The sequence below is a fragment of the Salvelinus fontinalis genome, chromosome 3 (genome assembly GCF_029448725.1).
Source record: "Salvelinus fontinalis isolate EN_2023a chromosome 3, ASM2944872v1, whole genome shotgun sequence".
Lineage (NCBI taxonomy): Eukaryota > Metazoa > Chordata > Actinopteri > Salmoniformes > Salmonidae > Salvelinus > Salvelinus fontinalis.
In genome coordinates, this window is record NC_074667.1 from 26,640,775 (window position 1) to 26,660,973 (window position 20,199).

General features: G+C 43.6%; 2 protein-coding genes across 7 annotated transcripts in view; one reads left to right on the forward strand and one right to left on the reverse strand.

The window, feature by feature from the left end:
* Positions 1-2,256, reverse strand: part of LOC129842205 (helicase ARIP4-like) — a 40,894-nt gene extending 38,638 nt beyond the window's left edge. Inside the window, exon 1 of one of the 2 annotated variants that reach the window (XM_055910670.1) lies at positions 1,998-2,256. The gene's annotated coding sequence lies outside the window, so the exon portion shown is untranslated. The remainder of the gene's footprint in view (positions 1-1,997) is intronic. The other variant, XM_055910654.1, reaches the window with a different exon arrangement.
* A 4,404-nt stretch (positions 2,257-6,660) lies between these two features.
* On the forward strand, positions 6,661-19,613 carry LOC129842229 (ubiquitin carboxyl-terminal hydrolase BAP1-like). Of its 5 annotated transcripts, none has more exons than XM_055910693.1 (17): positions 6,681-6,949; positions 7,279-7,308; positions 7,420-7,474; positions 7,636-7,768; positions 7,949-8,068; positions 8,161-8,222; positions 8,477-8,619; positions 11,607-11,685; positions 11,799-12,000; positions 12,185-12,332; positions 12,570-12,742; positions 12,941-13,071; positions 13,331-13,800; positions 17,304-17,533; positions 17,807-17,899; positions 18,010-18,082; positions 18,374-19,613. In XM_055910693.1, exons 1-17 carry the CDS (start codon positions 6,913-6,915, stop codon positions 18,505-18,507), a joined length of 2,313 nt encoding a protein of 770 aa, XP_055766668.1. In that variant the 5' UTR covers positions 6,681-6,912; the 3' UTR covers positions 18,508-19,613. The 5 variants fall into 5 exon arrangements, 4 of the variants coding, with proteins under 4 accessions (XP_055766693.1, XP_055766668.1, XP_055766677.1 ...); XM_055910702.1 differs by having other exon boundaries at positions 6,682-6,949; positions 11,799-11,976; XM_055910709.1 differs by having other exon boundaries at positions 6,687-6,949; positions 11,799-11,922.
* The last annotated feature ends 586 nt before the right edge of the window (positions 19,614-20,199 follow it).

Below are 20,199 nucleotides of genomic sequence, written 5' to 3' on the forward strand. Positions count from 1 at the left end.
TTGGGGACATGTCGAAAAGCATTAAACCTTTATGGCAATTTAGCTAGCTAGCTTGCACTTGCTAGCTAATTTGTCCTATTTAGCTAGCTAATTTGTCCTGGGATATAAACATTGAGTTGTTATTTTACCTGAAATGTACAAGGTCCTCTACTCCAACAATTAATCCACACATAAAACGGCCAACCGAATCGTTTCTAGTCATCTCTCCTCCTAGGCTTTTTCTTCTCTTGACTTTATATTGCGATTGGCAACTTTCATAAATTAGGTGCATTACCGCCACCGACCTCGTTCGTCTTTCAGTCACCCACATGGGTATAACAAATGAGGAGATGGCACGTGGGTACCTGCTTCTATAAACCAATGAGGAGATGGAAGAGGCAAGACTTGCAGCGCGATCTGCATCATAAATAGAACTGACTTCTATTTTAGCCCTTGGCAACGCAGATGCTCGTTGGCATGCGTGAGTAGTGTGGGTGCAATAATTGAATAATATAGATTCGTATTTTCCGAAGCGATCGGCGTAGTCAGCCTGTAATACTTATCAGATATTGAGAACTGATACTGATGTTGGGTTGGGATTGTCGTGGGGGGGTCTGTGGGTGGCGTTTGACCATTTAATTGGATTCCTCGTCTTATTCACTGTTAGAAAAAAAGTTCTCTCCAAATCAGATGTTAGATACTATATATATTATATGAATCCTATTCATTTAAAATGGTCAATTTGGGTGCAATCAATTAGCTTAATTTTTCAGAGATCAAAATATTTCAACAAAATAATGTTGCAGGAATGCTAATCTTTTCTGTTGAAGTTCAAAAGTTTGAACGATTTAAGAACAATCTAAGATGGTGGGTGTCATAGCTTGCTGAAATGACATGGAACGACCCACAAGTATGTCCAGCATCAAATATGACCACTACACTGAGCAGCATGTGGATGATATATCTCTTCTCACCAGCATATTCAAACTCCCAAGGGCAAATCAATATCAACCCCTGTATATTTTTTACATTCTGTTGACATTTCAATGTGTCAAATGTTAAATCATAGAACATAAAGATATTGTTGCACCTTGGCGTGATACTTGTGTGTTACTTGAATTTCGGAGAAGAAAAAAATATGTTATTGTGGTGCAATACCAAAAATGTAACATGGAAAAGACAGTTCAGGAATATATCTGAGACTGAGATTTTGTTTCCAAACAACAATGGCAATATTCCTGCTAATCAATATAATATGGATGCCAACATTAACCTCTGACTGTCAATCCCTCTCTGTCACACACACACACACACAATTGAGCAATTATAGCGCAGTGTGTTACATAAAATGCTACATGCAAGAGATAATAACCAACTCTAGCTTCTGTATGTAGCCATCACGTGCAACCATAAACAGGTAGCTAACTAGCTAGAATAGGGACGCATCATTAGCAAATACCTAGCTGGCTTAAAGTTACTTGTTGTTTTCTACCTTGTGCCCATCGTCAGATATGTCATTATTAACTCGCGAAAATCAACATAATAGCTACTGTTATTAGCACGCTAACTAGCCGGATATCGAGATGTTGGCTTATTAAAACGCACATCTGAGATGAAATATTGCTAAGAGATGCTGTTGCTAACGTAGCTAGCTACATGTCTGGCTATAAACAGATCACAATCCAAGATAATGTATTTTACGCTAGCTAGCTTAGCTAATTTGTCACAATTAGTTAACTAACAGCAGTTTAGCTAGCTGACGTTCAACGAGTTGCATAAAAATTAACAAACGAGTCGTACCAAATACTGCCTGCTAACGTTAGCTAACTCGTGCGTGTTTGAGCAGCTAGCTAGCTTGTTGTTAGTGAGCTAGCGTCATGTTACCATACATTCGCCGCTGTTTTCAGCCAACGTCTATTGTCCAGAGGATGGCTAATCAAGAAATCCCCTTATGTAACATTGTTAACCTAAAACTAAAATGAAGTTCGAATCAAAAAGTTGTCAAACTATGTACTTACATTTTGCATTCCCTTAGGAAATCGAATTGATGATATGCTTATGATTAATACATTATTTTTTACAAACTGTATTTTTTTTTAATTTCCCCCTCACTGTTTCTTCAAGGGTAACAGTAACACGGTTCCCCTGCACAGATGGAAAAACAACTCGCTAGAAGTCGGTTCCCGAAGGCACACTCGAATGACAAAAACTGTTTTAAAGAAGCCAAAAACTGCTATCAGGAAAGGTCCAAAAAAATCATATTTGATTTTAGTTTATGCTATACTCGCCAACACTAAATCATGAAGTTAATAGCATAGAAATTAGAGCATGTAATTGTTCTATTAATGCACATCACGACAAAGTATGTTATTGCGCCATCTGCTGGTGTAGTCTTGAGGTTGATACGGAGCTGTGCGGTGACAAGTGGGATGCACCGTTGAACGATACATCCGGAGGGGTTCGTGGTGATTGTAAGAAGATTGTGTCAGCCGGTTAAATGGCGTCCATTGACAAGGCAAGAACAATGTGTAATGCAGGAGAAGTGCAGTGTTCTCATAAGGAGCGTTATACTTGGAATACGGAGGAGGAATGGAGGGAAAAACAGAGGCAGAGGAGGTCTAAGAGAGAGAGAGAGAGTGAGGAAGAGGGTGAGCTTGAGTTGGTTAAAAAAAGAGATGGTTTGTTAAAGAAGAATGGTAGAACGTGTACGCAGAGAGAGTTGAAATATAAGTGAATGAGGGCGATGTATCGGAGGTGGTAGGTGTGGTGAAGTTCTTGTAGCCCAGGGCTTGCACCCAGGGTCAGGATAAAGATGAGTCTGGGATCGTAAGAGTGAAGTTTTTGGAAAAAGTGGACCCTTGACTTTTGGCTGATCCATTTGACGTTTCATGGTGGGTGCTGTGCTGTTTCAGAGTTGTGGAATCGGTGAGGGTAACCAGAAGTGGTATTGTGATAATTGTATGTGTTTCTGCTGGTCAGAGGGAGCAGGAGTTAAACGAATGGGGCCGAGATATGTGAATTGTTTTGCTCTCAAGAAAAGGGTGCCATTCAAAGAAGTGATTACTGTGGTTGCGGTAAATGTGAAAGCTAACCAACTGAAGGGGAAGATTCCCGGGGTTGTGATGCTCATCGTTTGGTGCAACGCAGACAGGGTGACGTGAGTGGAGAAAAGAGTCATTGTCTGTTCTTTTGAGTTTTGATGTTGAGTCTTTGCCCGACAAAGTGATGTTAGGATATATAAATTATCCTGTATGAGCTTTTATGCCGACTACATTACGTTGTTACAGGTGTCAAGCGTATGGGCATGTGGCAGTAGTGTGTAGGAGGGAGGTTCCTATGTGTGAGAAGTGTGCAGAAGGGCATGAGACAAATTAATGCGTAGAATTGGAGAAAGTAGTGGTTTGTGTTAATTGTGGGGATGCCCAGGGGTGCGAGAGAGGCAGGTTGAGGTTTCCAGAGTTAGAGTAGTGCAGAAGTTGTCATATACTGAGGCAGTGAAGAAAGTAGAGTAAGATGGGTCCTGGCCCCTTACACTAAGTCTGAATTTGTCCTGCTAGGTGACCTAAACTGGGACATGCTTAAACCACCTGACCAAGTCCTAAAGCAATGGGACTCCCTAAATCTTTCTCAGATTATTATCAATCCCACAAGGTATGACTCCAAACACTCAGAAAAGGCTACTCTCCTTGATGTTATCCTCGCAAATGATCATTGGTAGTCTGGTGTTTTCTGTAATGACCTTAGTGATCACGGTTGTCCTGATTTGTCATAGACGCTTGCTAAAAAACTTTAATGAGCAAGGCTTCCTTCATGAACTGGCCTCTGTAAAATGGTATAGAATCAACTTGATTCTCTCTGTCGAAGATGCTTGGACATTCATTTTTGATATTTTCAGTGGTATTGTTTACAAACAGGCCCCCATAAAGAAAATGAGAATTAAAAACAGGTTCAGCCCCTGATTCAACAGTGATCTTGCGGCGTTACTCCACCTCAAGAATTGCATTTGGCGAAACGCTCGGCACACACATACTCAGGCTGACTGGCTCTCGTTCAGGCAAATTAATAATAAGTGCACTCAGGCTATCCGGAAGGCCAAAGTTAGTTACTTTAAGGAGCAGTTCTCTCTCTGTGGGTCTAACCCCAAGAAGTTCTGGAAAGCGGTTAAAGACCTGGAGAACAAACCCTTGATGATGTGGTTGTTACTGACAAGAAGCACATTGAGCACTTTAATCACCACTTCATTAAGTCAGGATTCCTATTTGACTGAGCCATGCCTCCTTGCCAGTTCAACATTTCCTCATCTCCCACCCCTTCTAATGCGACTATCCCTGATGCCTTTCCGTATTTTTCCCCTGCCCCGCTACAAAGTTTCTCCCTGCAGGCAGTCTCTGAGTCTGAGGTGCTAAAGGAGCTCCTTAAACTTGACCCAAAAAGGTCAGACTCTTTCTTCTTTAAGGTTGCTGCCGCTATCATCGCCAAGCCTATCTCCACCCTTTTTAACCCGTCTCTTCTTTCTGGGAAGGTTCCCATTTCTTGGAAGGCAGCCACAGTTTGTACTTTATTTAAAGGGGGAGATCAATCTGATCCCATTTCTATTTTGCCCTGTTTATCAAAAAGTGTTGGAAAAACTTGTCAATAATCAACAGACTGGCTTCCTTGATGTCTATAGTATTCTCTTGGGTATGCAATCTGGTTTCCGCTCAGGTTATGGATGTGTCACTGCAACCTTAAAGGTCCTCAATGATGTCACCATTGCCCTTGATTCTAAGCAATGTTGTTCTGCTATTTTTATTAACTCGGCCAAAGCTTTTGATACCGTAAACCATTTAATTATTGTGAGCCAGCTAAGGAGTATTGGTGTCTCTGATGGGTCTTTGGCCTGGTTTGCTAACTACCTCTCTCAAAGAGTGCAGTGTATAAAGTCTTAAAATCTTCTGCATCAGCCACTGCCTGTCACCAAGGGAGTACCCTAAGTCTCGATCCTAGGCCCTACACTCTTCTTCATTTACATCAACAACATTGCTCAGGCAGTAGGAAGCTCTCTCAGCCATTTATATGCATATGATACAGTCTTATACTCAGCAGACCCCTCCCTGGATTTTGTGTTAAATGCTCTATAACAAAGCTTTATTAGTGTCCAACAAGCTTTCTCTACCCTTGACCTCCAAAACAAAGGTCATGTGGTTTGGTAAGAAGAATGCCCCTCTCCCAACAGCTGTGATTACTACCTCTGAGGGTTTAGAGCTTGAGGTATTCACCTCATACAAGTACTTGGGAGTATGGCTAGACGGTACACTGTCCTTTTCTCAGCACATATCAACGCTGCAGGCTAAAGTTAAATCTAGACTTGGTTTCCTCTATGGTAATAGCTCCTCTTTCACCCCAGCTGCCAAACTAACCCTGATTCAGATGACCATCCTACCCATGCTAGATTACAGAGAGATATTTTATAGATCGGCAGGTAAGGATGCTCTCGAGCGGGTAGATGTTCTTTACCATTCTGCCAACAGATTTGACACCAATGCTCCTTATAGGACACATCACTGCACTCTATACTCCTCTGTTGGCAGAAACTGGTCATCTCTGTATAGCTGTCGCAAGACTCACTCCCCCCTTTCTGAGATATCAACTGCAGCCCTCATCCTCCACATACAACACCTGTTCTGCCAGTCACATTCTGTTAAAGGTCCCCAATGCACACACATCCCTGGGTCGCTCCTCTTTCAGTTCGCTGCAGCTAGAAACTGGAACGAGCTGCAAGAAACACTCAAACTGGACAGTTTTATCTCAATCCCTTCATTCAAAGACTCAATCATTGACACTCTTACTGACAGTTGTGGCTGCTTTGTGTGATGCATTGTTGTCTCTACCTTCTTGCCCTTTGTGCTGTTGTCTGTGCCCAAAAATGTTTGTACCATAATTTGTGCTGCTACTATGTTGTGTTGCTACCACGTTGTTGTTGTGTTGCTACCATGCTATTTTGTCATGTGTTGCTGCCTTGCTATGTTGTTGTCTTAGGTCTCTCTTTAAGTAGTGTTGTGTTGTTTCGCCGTGATGTGTGTTTTGTCCTATATTTCTATTTTTAATCCCAGCCCCCGTCCCCGCAGGAGGCCATTTGCCTTTTGGTAGGCCGTCATTGTAAATAAGAATTTGTTCTTAACTGACTTGGCTAGTTAAAAAATAAATAATAATAATAAAGGGGAAGGGATCCTGAGAGGAGTGGTGTGAGTAGTAGACCTGTACCAGTACAGAGGGATAAAACCAACAAGTGATCTATGTTTCAGTAAGATTGGATTTTTGCCACACAAGTCGCAGAAAATAGAGGTTGTGGTGGCAGCTGCAGAGAGGAATTTGTGCTAGACTATCCAAAAATCCAATCTTACTGAAAATAATTTCTCTACACCCGCAATAACATCTGCTAAACATGTGTATGTGACCAATACAATTTGATTTTACATCAGAAGAGTTACAGGGTGTGTTAAGGGGTGGTGTCCCATCCTTTCAGACTGTTAGCCTGAAGTAGGACTAAATATATTTAAATACTGGAATATGGTATTTATTATTATTTTTAGGGGAGTCTACTGTTAGATGGTAGGGTATTTGTTGTATTCAACAACAAAAAAATAATAATAATATGCTAGGTATAAGGGAGTTATACTCCAGTCTAGTAGGTGGCGGTAATGCAACATTTATTGGATGCCAACCGCCGTTAAACTTAATCGAAGAAGAAGAATAGTAGTCTTGAATACGACCATATCAAAGTCGCACATGAATGACGTCCAATTAAAGCGTCCAAGCTGTCGTTCTTTTGTGTTAGAAATGAATATGTCTTCGTTCCGTTAGCTAATTGGGTAAAACTTTTGTAGTGGTTATGTGAATATGGACTGGCTCAGTACTTAGCCAAATGTCGATGGACTGTAATTACATACAAAAATGAACAAAGGGTGGCTGGAACTCGAGAGTGACCCGGGTAAGAAGCTAATGCGTTAGCTGCTAACGTTAGCGAACAATTCTTTGTCATATAATCTAATCTACAATCAGATTGTTTGATCGTCTCTATGTTTTACTGCCAGTAAACACAATACGTTTAATAGCAAATTACGGTATATAGATTTATACGCAGGGCTATGAGTCAGCTAGCTACTGTAGCTTGTAATATATCAATTCCACACTAGTTAGTACTATAACGTTACATTGTTCATTAGTTGCACCAGCAGGAGGACTTACCTACAATGTTTCTGTTTGTATGATCGAAGCCATTGTTACATTTTCAATTAACGTGTTTTCTTATCTGTGCAGGGCTATTCACGCTCTTGGTGGAGGATTTTGGTGAGTTGATTTGACAGGTTGGTTGATAAAGTAAACTTGTACTGGATAAGTGTGAGCACCACATAGTTTGAGTATCCCTTTGTGTATTTTGCATGTGTGTTTGTAATGTAGGCGTGAAGGGGGTTCAGGTGGAGGAGATATACGACCTACAAAGCAAGTGTCCAAGGTATGGAGCAATGGTCATCAAGCTACTGTCACTGTGTCAAACTCTCTGAAAACCTCATTATATATACAGCCCACTGTATATATAGCCTAGGCCTACTTGTGTATAAACTCAAATATATGGACAGCTTTCTGATGTCCTTGACTCTTGTCCCCCCCACCCAGTCCTGTCTATGGCTTCATCTTCCTGTTCAAGTGGATTGAGGAGCGAAGGTCTAGGAGGAAAGTCTCCACCTTGATGGATGAGACCTCTGTCATTGATGATGACATTGTTAATGACATGTTCTTTGCCCACCAGGTGAGTTTAGTCCTTGACTATAAGATTCAGGCCAGTCAGTTTGCAGTAATAGTGATTTGCATGCATGGAGGCTATAATGTGGTGCATTTCATCATTTCCTACTGTGTCAGAGGAACGCATTGTTTTTATTTTCTTTCTGTCATTGAGTTCCTTTACACGGTTATTTTTTTCTGTGCCCAGCTGATCCCCAACTCCTGTGCCACCCATGCACTTCTGAGCGTGCTCCTGAACTGTAGTGGGGTTGAGTTGGGCACTACCCTCAGTCGCATGAAGACCTTCACTAAAGGCTTCGGTCCAGAGGTGAGGACACACACACCTACCTCTCTCCAATTTCTGCTGTGGTGTTATGATTATAATCAAATTTTACATTGCATTCTTTCGTGTTCTTTTAGAGTAAAGGCTACGCCATTGGAAATGCCCCAGAGCTGGCCAAAGCACATAACAGCCATGCCAGGTAGGAGGTGCTGCTGCGTTTGTCCCTCCCTGTTGAGTATGCCCCTTCCTACAACTAGGTTTTATTCAGTAGGCACATAAAAAAAACAGGCTGAAACAGAGAGGTACCTACCTGAAATTGTCCAATTAGAAACAGTTGTTTTCATTTGTTGTTGCAAAACATTTTCTACGTTGTGCACTAATGAATACAACCCTGATTTGTACAAATGTGACTGCCACCCATGATTGATTCTTCCTTCTCTTGTTTCCATGGAGACCGGAGCCCAGGCACCTGCCGGAGAAGCAGAATGGGATTAGTGCCGTACGGACCATGGAAGCGTTCCACTTTGTCAGCTACGTGCCCATCAAAGACCGACTGTTTGAGTTAGACGGCCTCAAGGCATACCCCATTGACCACGGTGAGACTGCACGCTGTGATGGACTAAGGGAAGCAGCGTAGTACTGTTCACTCACGTTGAGACAGCCTAGCGGAGCCTTAAAGTATGGGTCACGACCCAAAGTGGGTTGCGGACCTGTTAATTGCGGCTCGCGATTTGTCCTGAGTAAATGTATAATTATTTCATGTAATTACTGGAATTGATTTGGTTAAGTGCAACTGCGGTCTCTGCTCAGTTTGGCAGCTGTGCGAGTGGGAGGGAGATGCCTGTGTGCTTTGCAGTTTACCCAATCTTTTTTCTGCAGTTTTATTGAAGATCACGCTGCTGTCATTCAGCAGTAGATGAGGCGCTGTCAGCCACTGACTTGTCATTCCCACTCGCCATCACTCACCGCTGTCATCAAATGGACTCAAGCTAGCCACAAGTTTTGACTGAGCACAATTGTCATGAAATGCAAATACAGTGATGAGTTTCTCTCTCTTGGTTTCATACAAACTTTGAGAAATAACGAGGAGCCCAGGGAGTTCTTTCAGAACAGTGCAGAATGCTTCAGGAAACAGTGCTTCGACAGTGGAAAAGTAAGTCAGCTAGGAAGGCATTGTTGTCATTTTATAACAGGTGATGATCAGCGGAAATAAGGGAGTACTATCTTTCATAGTAGTCGATGTCAGTTTCTCTTTCAAACAATCCCCTTGGACACAGCTAATAGCTAGCTAGCTAACGTTAGCCAAAGCAAGCTAGCCAGCTACTGCAACCCTAAGTAGCAGTACAGATGAAGATGGAAAATGATCAGGACGACTGTACATCTTACTGTAGACGTTATTGTTGAAAGCAAGTTAAGTTGAAACTGTTGTGTTAAAATACAAGTAATCATTTTGATTCTGGAATTTACTGATTTTAAAGCAAGATGCTTTTTGAGGCAAACACGCACAGTTCTGGGTTGCTCATCTACAGCAGGAATCTGTCTTCTGCCTGACAGAAAGCAGTAGATGTTTTGATCCAGTTTGGAACCACATACCTATGTGAGTCAGGGTTCTCAACTCTGGCATCTTTATAAAAAAAAACAAGTACAGAAACGGACTCACTGCTGAGCATGACCTCTGAGTTGCACTGTCAAAAACGGAGCCCAGAATAGACCTGCTTGTTGAAAACTTCAACCAGCCATGCACCTCTGTGTGTGTTTTGTATGTTTGTTTTCTGGTCTACTGTGTGATTGTGATCTGTGTGAGGTGATCAATCAGTTTATTCCAGTCAGAATATTTGTTGTTGAATTTAAACAGCAACAGTTCCAACCTGGACCTATATGTAGGAGTGTTTTTAAAGGTGGAAAATGAATTTAATTGCTAAATGAAACATGAATTGCTATTTACAGTTGAAGTCGGAAGTATACATACACCTTAGACAAATACATTTAAACTCAGTTTTTCACAATTTCTGACAATTTCTGACATTTAATCCTAGTAAAAATTCCCTGTCTTAGGTCAGTTAGGATCACCACTTTATTTTAAGAATGTGAAATGTCAGAATAATAGTAGAGAGATTTCAGCTTTTATTTCTTTCATCACATTCCCAGTGGGTCAGAAGTGTACATACACTCAATTAGTATTTGGTAGCATTGCCTTTAAATTGTTTAACTTGGGTCAAATGTTTCCGGTAGCCTTCCACAAGCTTCCCACAATAAGTTGGGTGAATTTTGACCCATTCCTCCTGACAGGTAGACCACCTTGTTCGCACACACTTTTTCAGATTTTCTATAGGATTGAGGTCAGGTCTTTGTGATGACCACTCCAATACCTTGACTTTGTTGTCTTTAAGCCATTTTGTCACAACTTTGGAAGTATGTTTGGAGTCAATGTCCATTTGGAAGACCCATTTGCGACCAAGCTTTAACTTCCTGACTGATGTCTTGAGATGTTGCTTCAATATATCCAAATCAGTTTCCTCCCTCATGATGCCATCTATTTTGTGAAGTGCACCAGTCCCTCCTGCAGCAAAGCATCCCCACAACATGATGCTGCCACCCCTGTGCTTCAAGATTGGGATGGTGTTCTTCAGCTTGCAAGCATCCCCCTTTTTCCTCCAAACATAATGATGGTCATTATGGCCAAACAGTTATATCATCAGACAATTTCTCCAAAAACCGTAGTCTGGCTTTTTTATGGCGGTTTTGGAGCAGTGGCTTCTTCCTTGATGAGCGGCCTTTCAGGTTATGTCAATATACTTGCGTACTATTGTTTGTACAGATGAACTTGGTACCTTCAGGTGTTTGGGAATTGCTCCCAAGGATGAACCAGACTTGTGGAGGTCTACAACTGTTGTTTTGAGGTCTTGGCTGATTTCTTTTGATTTTCCCATGATGTCAAGCAAAGAGGCATTGAGTTTGAAGGTCGGCCTTGAAATACATCCACAGGTACACCTCCATTGACTCAAATGATGTCAATTAGCCTATCAGAAGCTTCTAAAGCCATGACATAATTTTCTGGAATTTTCCAAGCTGTTTAAAGGCACGGTCAACTTAGTGCATGTAAACCTCTGACTAATGACTCCAACCTAAGTATATGTACACTTCTGACTTCAACTGTATATGGGTATTTCATAAAATTATTTGTTTTTGTCTATTTTGTTTTAGGCATCAGGGCAATGAAATGTACCAATTATTATGCATAGGTCCATGTTTTCATAAGCTTGGGTCCCAGGAAAACACAGAATTTCTAATTTGGGTCCCAGGCTGATACATTTTAAGAACCCCTGGCCTAGTGTCTTCATAGCGCTGTAATGTCATGTAAAGCACATGACTATGACTTCTCTCATCTACTGTGTGGCAATACAACCCTTGACGAAATACTGTGAGACTACAGTGGCTCATTTTCAAATGGCACTCTATTCCCTATGTAGTCCACTCCTCTTGTCCAGGGCCCATAGGGTGACTACGTGGGCTCGAGATGAAAGCAGCGTGGTGAGTGGGGAAGTCAATTCTAAACATTTCTTCCTCCGCCAATCTCTCTCAGGGCCATGGGGAGAGGAGGAGGAGTGGACGGATAAGGCTCGACGGGTCATCATGGAGAGGATTGGCTTGGCCACAGCTGGGTGAGCCTGAGGCCTATCTCTTGCCTCAGTAACACTGAATTAGATGTTACGAGCACACACACACACACGCGCGCGCACACACACACACTCACACACTTTCTCTCACCTCTCAGAGAGCCATACCATGATATCCGCTTCAACCTGATGGCAGTGGTACCTGACCGCAGGGTGAAGTATGAGTCCAAACTAGAGATCCTCAAGAGGAACAGACAGATGGTTCTGGAGGGATTACAGCAGGTCAGGAAACCCACACAGAAGAGCCAATTGATACACCCCAGTGAGAAAGTGTGGGTGGGTGTGTGTGCATCTCATCAGGTGTGTTCCTTTTAGCTTGCCCTTTGTCCTGGTTAAGCAGAGATTTGACTTTAGGATCAATAGAATGGTCTAAAATGTGCCAACTCTACCCAGCCAGTGCCCCTGGCGAGCTAAAACGAATGCACCCAGACCAATAGACCACGTGTGTCCGATTGACTTGACATGAATGTCACCTGTTCTCCAGCTGATCCGGGTCACCCAGCCAGAGCTCGTCCAGGACAGAAAGCAGCAGGACTCCTCCCCCTCAGAGGACACCCCCCCTGCTATCAAAAAAGAAGAGGCAGAGCCTCAACCTGTTACATCACAGGGGGCTGAGCAGACTCCTCCCACAGGTATTACATTCACCTCCAACCTCCCCAATGTAGATTCTCTTCATAGACATGAGAAAGGGTTTCTGCGAGTCCGTCGTTGTCTCCCAAATGGCACCCTATTCCCTATGTAGTGCACTATTTTTGACCATAGCCATATGGGCGCTGGTCAAAATGTCTCAGGGTATGATGTGCTGCAACAGTTCCACTGATGTCCCTGAGTTCATGACTGTCTCTCCCCCTGTTCTGCGGACGCTGCAGCAGCCCAGTCCCAGTCGACACCCAGCCCCTCAGGCAAGGGGAAGGCCATGGGGAAACCAACCGCCCCAGCGGGGGGAGGGGGAGCCACGCAGCCTGTCAACAGCCCCACACTAATCGTCCCGCGCCTGCCCGCCTTCCTGGACAACCACAACTACGCCAAGTCCCCCATGCAGGTCAGCAGGAGGGGGATGGGTTAAGATGTGACACATCTCAAATTTCCACACTCAAGTCTCATTAACATCAATGTGTGATGGATTGTCACGACAGGCTTGACCTGCGTACACACATCTCAAGTTAGCATTCGGCCCCATGGACCAATACTATATGTTTGCCGTGACAAGGTAGATGATTGGTTATTCTGTGATTGACAGGAGGAAGAGGACCTTGCGGCAGGGGTGACGGGGGTAGGTCGTCCCCGGGTGCCTGGCGCAAACCAGCCCCCCTTCTCTGACGATGACGATGAGGAGGAAGAAACTGGCACAGCAGCAGGCACACCCACCAGGTCAGCTCCACACAACTAGAGTTATTCTAGTTCCATGGTCACTCTCTTTCTATTCTAGTTCTATGGTCACTCTTTCTATTCTATTTCCATTCTATTTCTATGGTCAGCTCCTTATCGCATGGTGTTTCCATTAAGACTGTGGTAAAGGCCTTAGGTGATGGTGTTATTCAGACTAAAAAGGGTTATACCACATTTTTCCTTGAGTCCAAAATGTTCCCCTCTGTAACTTGAATGTTCGCATATGTTCATGTGTGTTTAGGTTCAGGCGGAAGGCGGGCCTGCGTTCACGTACGGGCCGTGTAGGTGGCGGTGGCGTGGAGACCAAGCTGGCGCTGAGTGTCCTGGCCGAGAAACTCAAGAAGGAAGTCCAGAGGAAGGATGCTCTGGCCACGCCCCTCTCGGTCCGCACCGAGGGCCGCACGGGGGGCATCGTGATCACCGCCACCTCGCAGCCTTCGCCCACGCCAAGCAACGAGAGCACCGACACCGCCTCGGAGATGGGCAGCGCCTTCAACTCGCCACTGCGCTCCCCGGCTCGCTCCCAGGCGGCCACACGGCCCTCCAGCCCCGTGGCGTCCCACCTGTCCCGGGTGCTGTTCGGGGAGGATGAGGGTCTGCTGAGGCTGGATGCCAGGCACAACCGGGCTGTTAGAGAGCTAGGGCCCTCCGTCAGCACCGCCCTGCTGCACCTACAGGAGGATGGTGTTATATATGCTGTACCGCCACCCGGTGAGGATGTGTGTGTGTGTGTGTGTGTGTGTGTGTGTGTGTGTGTGTGTGTGTGTGTGTGTGTGTGTGTGTGTGTGTGTGTGTGTGTGTGCAAGATAGGGAGAGTAAGAGACTGGACATGTGCGGAAGCGAACATGGGCACTCGGATTTAAGATTATCATCATAAATTAATTATCAAAGAGCAGCTGCTTACCTGCAAACCTAATTACATAAGCCATATTAATACCTGGATTATACTAATCTAATACCAGACTGACACAGCTCTGGAGATGCAAGAGCTGAACAATGCTTTAACTAGTAGGGATGTGACGATTCACCGATACGCACCGGCCCCCGATTTCAAATGTTTTTAGAAACAAGTGCATCGGGCCACAAACCGATCCAAATGTAGCATGCATCATTCAGAAAATCGATTGAAACGTTACAAATCGCCGGTTGACTAAAATGTTTTGCTCATATTACCTTATTTTTACCTTCTGAAAATACCTCTCATCTTTCAGTGTCGAACTGCATGTAACTGTGTTGACAGTCATTGGTCTACAATTCAGTTTGCATGCCGAACAACCCCAGGCCATATCGGTAGCCTAGTCAAACTGCACACTGTGCCCAGCTTCACGCGCTGACCAACGTGAGGTAGGCAACCTGTTCCTGATCTTGCATGATATTAGGCTATATTGAGTGACAACCTATATAATTTGCTAGGTTATAGTTATCTATGCACTGTTAAATTGTGTTTTACCAGAATAGAAGTAAGCTACAGGAGAGACAACTCTCATTGGCTGTCCCTGCTGGCAATAGATTTTATTTTGATTTGTTCACCATCGCCAATAGTTTTGGTAGTTTAGCTTTAAACGGTGTACACTGAGTATACCAAACATTAGGAACACCTTCCTAATATTGAGTTGAACCCCCCCTTTTGCCCTCAGAACAGACTCAATTCGTTGGGGCATGGACTCTTCAAGGTGTCGAAAGCGTTTGACAGGGATGCTGACCCATGTTTACTCCAATGCTTCCCACAGTTGTGTCAAGTTGGCTGGATGTCCTTTGCGGGGGTGAAATCTAAAGTGTGCTATGTAATAGCTAATTTGGAAACAATAAATATTGATGCATTGCTAGCTCAAACACTTAATCTGCAAAAATGACAAGTTAATTAGTGGGTGATGATTTCAGAATCAAAGTGGTGCGACACAAAACTGGCTACATTGTCCCCCCCCCAAACTGGTAGTGGGGTGGTAGCTAGTCTCCCTTATAGCTCAGGTGCCTACATAGTACCTACACCATAGACATATGTAATTTACACACACACACACACAGCCCTCTCAGACAGATCCAGCTCAGAGAGCCCCAACTCATGAGCTCTATCAGCAGCAGATTTGAATTTAGAATGGAAAATGAATGTGTTTATGCAACAAATGTTAGTGGATCAAAGCGAATCCCATCGATTCGCTCTCAAATCAAACCGAATCGCACTAAAACGTCTCGTTCATGAATCCTATCGGAGCCCATGTACAGTTGAAGTCGGAAGTTTACATACTCTCAGGTTGGAGTCATTAAAACTCGTTTTTCAACCACTCCACACATTTCTTGTTAACAAACTATAGTTTTGGCAAGTCGGTTAGGACATCTACTTTGTGCATGACACAATTTTTTCCAACAGTTTTAATTCACTGTATTACAATTCCAGTGGGTCAGAAGTTTACATACACTAAGTTGACTGTGCCTTTAAACAGCTTGGAATATTCCAGAAAATTATGGCTTTAGAAGCTTCTGATAGGCTAATTGACATAATTAGATTCAATTGGAGGTGTACCTGTGGATGTATTTCAAAGCCTACTTTCAAACTCAGTGCCTCTTTGTTTGACATCATGGGAAAATGAAATGAAGTCCGGTTCATCCTTGGGAGCAATTTCCAAACGCCTGAAGGTACCACGTTCATCTGTACAAACAATAGTACGCAAGTATAAACACCATGGGACCACGCAGCCATCATAACGCTCAGGAAGGAGACGTGTTCTGTCTCCTAGAGATGAACATACTCGAAGTTTAAATCAATCCCAGAACAACAGCAAAGGACCTTGTGAAGATGCTGGAGGAAACCGGTATAAAAGTATATATCCACAGTAAAACGAGTCCTATATTGACATAACCTGAAAGGCCGCTCAGCAAGGAAGAAGCCACTACTACAAAACCGCCATAAAAAGCCAGACTACGGTTTGCAACTGCACATGGGGACAAAGATCGTACTTTTTGGAGAAATATCCTCTGGTCTGATGCAACAAAAATAGAACTGTTTGGCCATAATGACCATCGTTATGTTTGGAGGAAATAGGGGGAGGCTTGCAAGCCGAAGAACACCATCCCAACCGTGAAGCACGGGGGTGGCAGCATCAGGTTGTGGGGGTGCTTTGCTGCAGGAGAAACTGGTGCACTTAAAAAAATAGATGGCATCATGAGGCAGGAAAATTATTTGGATATATTGAAGCAACATTTCAAGACATCAGTCAGGAAGTTAAAGCTTGGTTGCAAATGGGTCTTCCAAATGGACAATGACCGCAAGCATACTTCCAAAGTTGTGGCAAAATGGCTTAAGGACAACAAAGTCAAGGTATTGGAGTAGCCATCACAAAGCCCTGACCTCAATCCCATAGAAAAATTGTGGGCAGAACTGAAAAAGCGTGTGCGAGCAAGGAGGCCTTACAAACCTGACTCAGTTACACCAGCAACATTTTGGAATGAACCAAAATTCACCCAACTTATTGTGGGAAGCTTGTGGAAGGCTACCCAAAATGTTTGACCCAAGTTAAACAATTTAAAGGCAACGCTACCAAATACTAATTGAATGTATGTAAACTTATGACCCACTGGGAATGTGATGAAAGAAATACAAGCTGAAATAAATCCTTCTCTCTACTATTATTCTGACATTTCACATTCTTAAAATAAAGTGGTGATCCTACTGACCTAAAACAGGGAATTTTTACTTGGATTAAATGTCAGGAATTGTGAAATACTGAGTTTAAATGTATTTGGCTAAGGTGTATGTAAACTTCCGACTTCAACTGTAGAAATAACAAAATGTGCTGAAAAGCTGGCGTGTTGTTCAATGTAACCAGGTATAAAATCCCGACCTACGGTTCGGTTTGCAATGCTCCCACATAGAGAATGTGAGAAGAACCCTGTGGCTTCACGCTATTCGACGTGGGGAATGTGGGTACCCGGGGTCCATGAAATCGTCTTGTAAGGATAGATGCACATTCCTATTAGCCAGACAGAAATGTATGGAAGGTGACACCACTGAATCTGATGGCGAGTTGATCGCTGGGACATATTCGCTACAAACTAAACGAAAGAAAATGGACAAACGGGGAGGAACTTCCTGAACTTGTCTAATAAGAAACTCTATTTTTTGGGGGGGTTCCTAAACGTTTTTTTTATACATTGTGCAATGATGAATATTTGTTGGGGTTTATTGCGCAATAGATGTTGTTTCTATGCCTGTGCAGCTGATACACCACCTGAGGGGTCCAAGCGAGAGAAGGTAGGCACTCCAGAGAAGGTAAAAGAGCAAGGGAGCAACCCAGCAGGGGGGGAAGGTGTGAAGGAGGACGGTAAGGAGGGACCATCGGCGGAGGTGAAAGAGGAGCGCAAAGACGTCAAACCCAGAAAGGAAAAGATCATCTCCACGGAATCCGTTGGAAGCAACAAGCCCTCCGGGGAGAAATACTCTCCTAAAGTAGGTCTCTTTTTTTTCTTCTCTCTCTCGCTAGAAACATCCTTGGAGATTTCTGTATTTTTATGGCTCGTCAATCCTTTTTTCAATTTTTTTTCTTTCGAGTTATTGTCCTATTTTCCACTCGTTTTTGTATGTCTTTTGTTTTCCAATTCATCGTCTTTCACTGTATTGTGTGTCTAATAGCTAATAAGGTTGACTTGCTGTATGTAACAGTTTGATGTTTATAACCAAATGTCAGCCAGTTGATTTCTTCTCCCTCTTGTTTTCCTGCAGGAGCTGCTCGCTCTGCTGAAATGTGTGGAGGCGGACATCGCCAACTATGAAGTGTTTTTGAAGGAGGAGGTGGAGAAGAGGAAGAAATACAAGGTTATAATACATTCTAATCAAGTTCCTAAGTAAGTGGGATTAATGAGCTGGTCACAGAAATCCAAAGCTGTGTGGGTGTTAATGGAAATGTTGAACTGTGTTTTGACCAGATCGATGACCAGAGAAGGACCCATAATTATGACGAGTTCATCTGTACTTTCATATCCATGCTGGCCCAAGAAGGTAAGGTCACCTCTCAACTCTTTCCCTTGGTAGAACTAAAGGTGGAATTTCATGCATGCACACATCCAGTCTTATTCTCTCTCTGTGTATTAGCTGATCCCTGTTCTATATTTAACCTCCCTACTGTCCAGTCAGGGACCCACACTGCCTGAGAGTAGTCCACATAATGGTACACTCTCTCCACGTCTTCCTCTCTGACAACTGTAGGAAATGTGATATAACATTTTACTAGATCATAGGCAATTTTACAGGAACCAATTTTACAAGTTCTCGCTCTCCTTCTGTCTCCAGGCATGTTGGCTAGTCTGGTCGAGCAGAATATCTCTGTGCGTCGTCGTCAGGGAGTGAGCATCGGCCGTCTACACAAACAGAGGAAACCAGACCGCAGGAAACGCTCGCGACCCTACAAGGCCAAGCGCCAGTGACCCCAGGGAGTGCTTGCTCGGGATCACCGATCACCAATTACAGCAGAGAAAATACAAAAACCCTTGTTGCACTCATGACACTGTCTTGTGACGTCAGGGAGAAAAGGACTCATTCATATTGCTGTATTTGTGTCAGTCTCTGACTTCATCCAATGGACCATCTGTTGATTAGTTTAATCAGGTTGTTTGCTTTACTGTAAGCAGAAGAGTCATTTTGTATGTTAGATTGTGTCCTGAGTGACACCCTATTCCCTAGTGCACTACTTTTGACCAGAACCCTACATAGTGTAATACTTTTTATGGGCCCTGATCAAATGTTGGGCGCTATATAGGGAATTGGGTGCCGTTTGGGATGCACTCCTAGTCTCCATGTAAAAGGACCTCTGTCTGTGCCATCACACTGTGGACTGGATCGTGTTCATTAGGCACGCGGCGGCAAACTTTTTGGACGTTTTGCAAATGAAAATGAGTTGTTTGCAATTCCAGGTAGTTCCTCCCTGTTTCAGTCTTTTTCTTCCATTTGGTGCCTAATGAACACAAAGGTGTGACAACTGATTGTGAGGGACACAGGAAGCTTCTGGGAAGTCTTGGAGTTGGTCGGATCATGTGATGTGACTCCTCTTTCCTGTCAAGAAGGGCTGGTTCACCGCTATTTGCTTGCTTGTATTATGCTTTGGCAGTACCCGACTATGTGTCCCAAATAGCACCATATTTCCTATTTAGTACACTATCTTTAGGTGTCTGATCAAAAGTAGTGCACTTTATAGGGAATAAGGTGCAATTTGGAATATACTGTATTTCCTTTCGAGGTCCTGTAAATGAATGGATGAGATCTACTCATGTTTTTTAAAGTCTGTAAATGATCTCTAAATGTAGATTCTAATGTTGGAGAGCATGAGATGCGTGTGGAGGAGTGTGTAAGCAGTTTGTATGTTTCTGTACATATGTATCTGTCAGCATCAGTGGTAACAGAAGTGGTTTTTAAAAATCCTAGTCACATGAATACTACAATGAACTCATCAAAAGCACTATTGACCTCACTCACTTCTCATCATGCCATAGGTGGATGCTCTGGGTCATATATTTGATAAAAACATATCACATGGGCTTGGCTTTGACTGCATTTATTCCATTACTTGCACAGAGACGTCTATCCTCTTAGCAGGCTGAGTTTAGTCCGTGACCATCCTCTCTGATTTGAATAGTGTTGTGAGCGGAAAGCGAACCCGCTGAGGCGTGGAACGCAAACACCTTACTTACGCTTCGTGCCAATAGGACTCATCCAATTGGTGGGAATTGTAACATGCTTCATATAGCGAGGACCGTTACAAGAGCTTTATATGTTGAGACACCGCTGGAGCTGGAGACTTTCCTACGGAAGAATACCCTCTGGAGTCCAGAGGGCAGACGTAAGCGGGGGAGGCCCAAGACACCATGGCAGAGAACAGTCGAGACTGAGCTCCAGGCGCGTCAGTAGAGCAGGGCCACGGTGAAGATGGCCAGAGACCGACAGAATCGAAGAGCCTTTGCTGTGTTCCTATGCGCCAGCCAGCACAACTGAGATGAGTGAGTGTAGAGAATGTCCAAGCTGCCATTTTGTTTAGTTGCTGCCTATGTCCACGAGGTGTAGCAATGGCTCCAGGATGTGCTGCTGAACCCCCTTAGTCACACAGTTATATCATCGACACTTCT

Excerpts from the sequence above, each read along its gene's own strand:
- LOC129842229 (XM_055910693.1), top strand. The coding sequence starts at position 6,913 with ATGAACAAAGGGTGGCTGGAACTCGAGAGTGACCCGG. Across the intron at positions 8,223-8,476 it reads GCACATAACAGCCATGCCAG|ACCGGAGCCCAGGCACCTGC; the intron begins GTAGGAGGTGCT and ends GTTTCCATGGAG. Across the intron at positions 18,083-18,373 it reads ATCCATGCTGGCCCAAGAAG|GCATGTTGGCTAGTCTGGTC; the intron begins GTAAGGTCACCT and ends TTCTGTCTCCAG.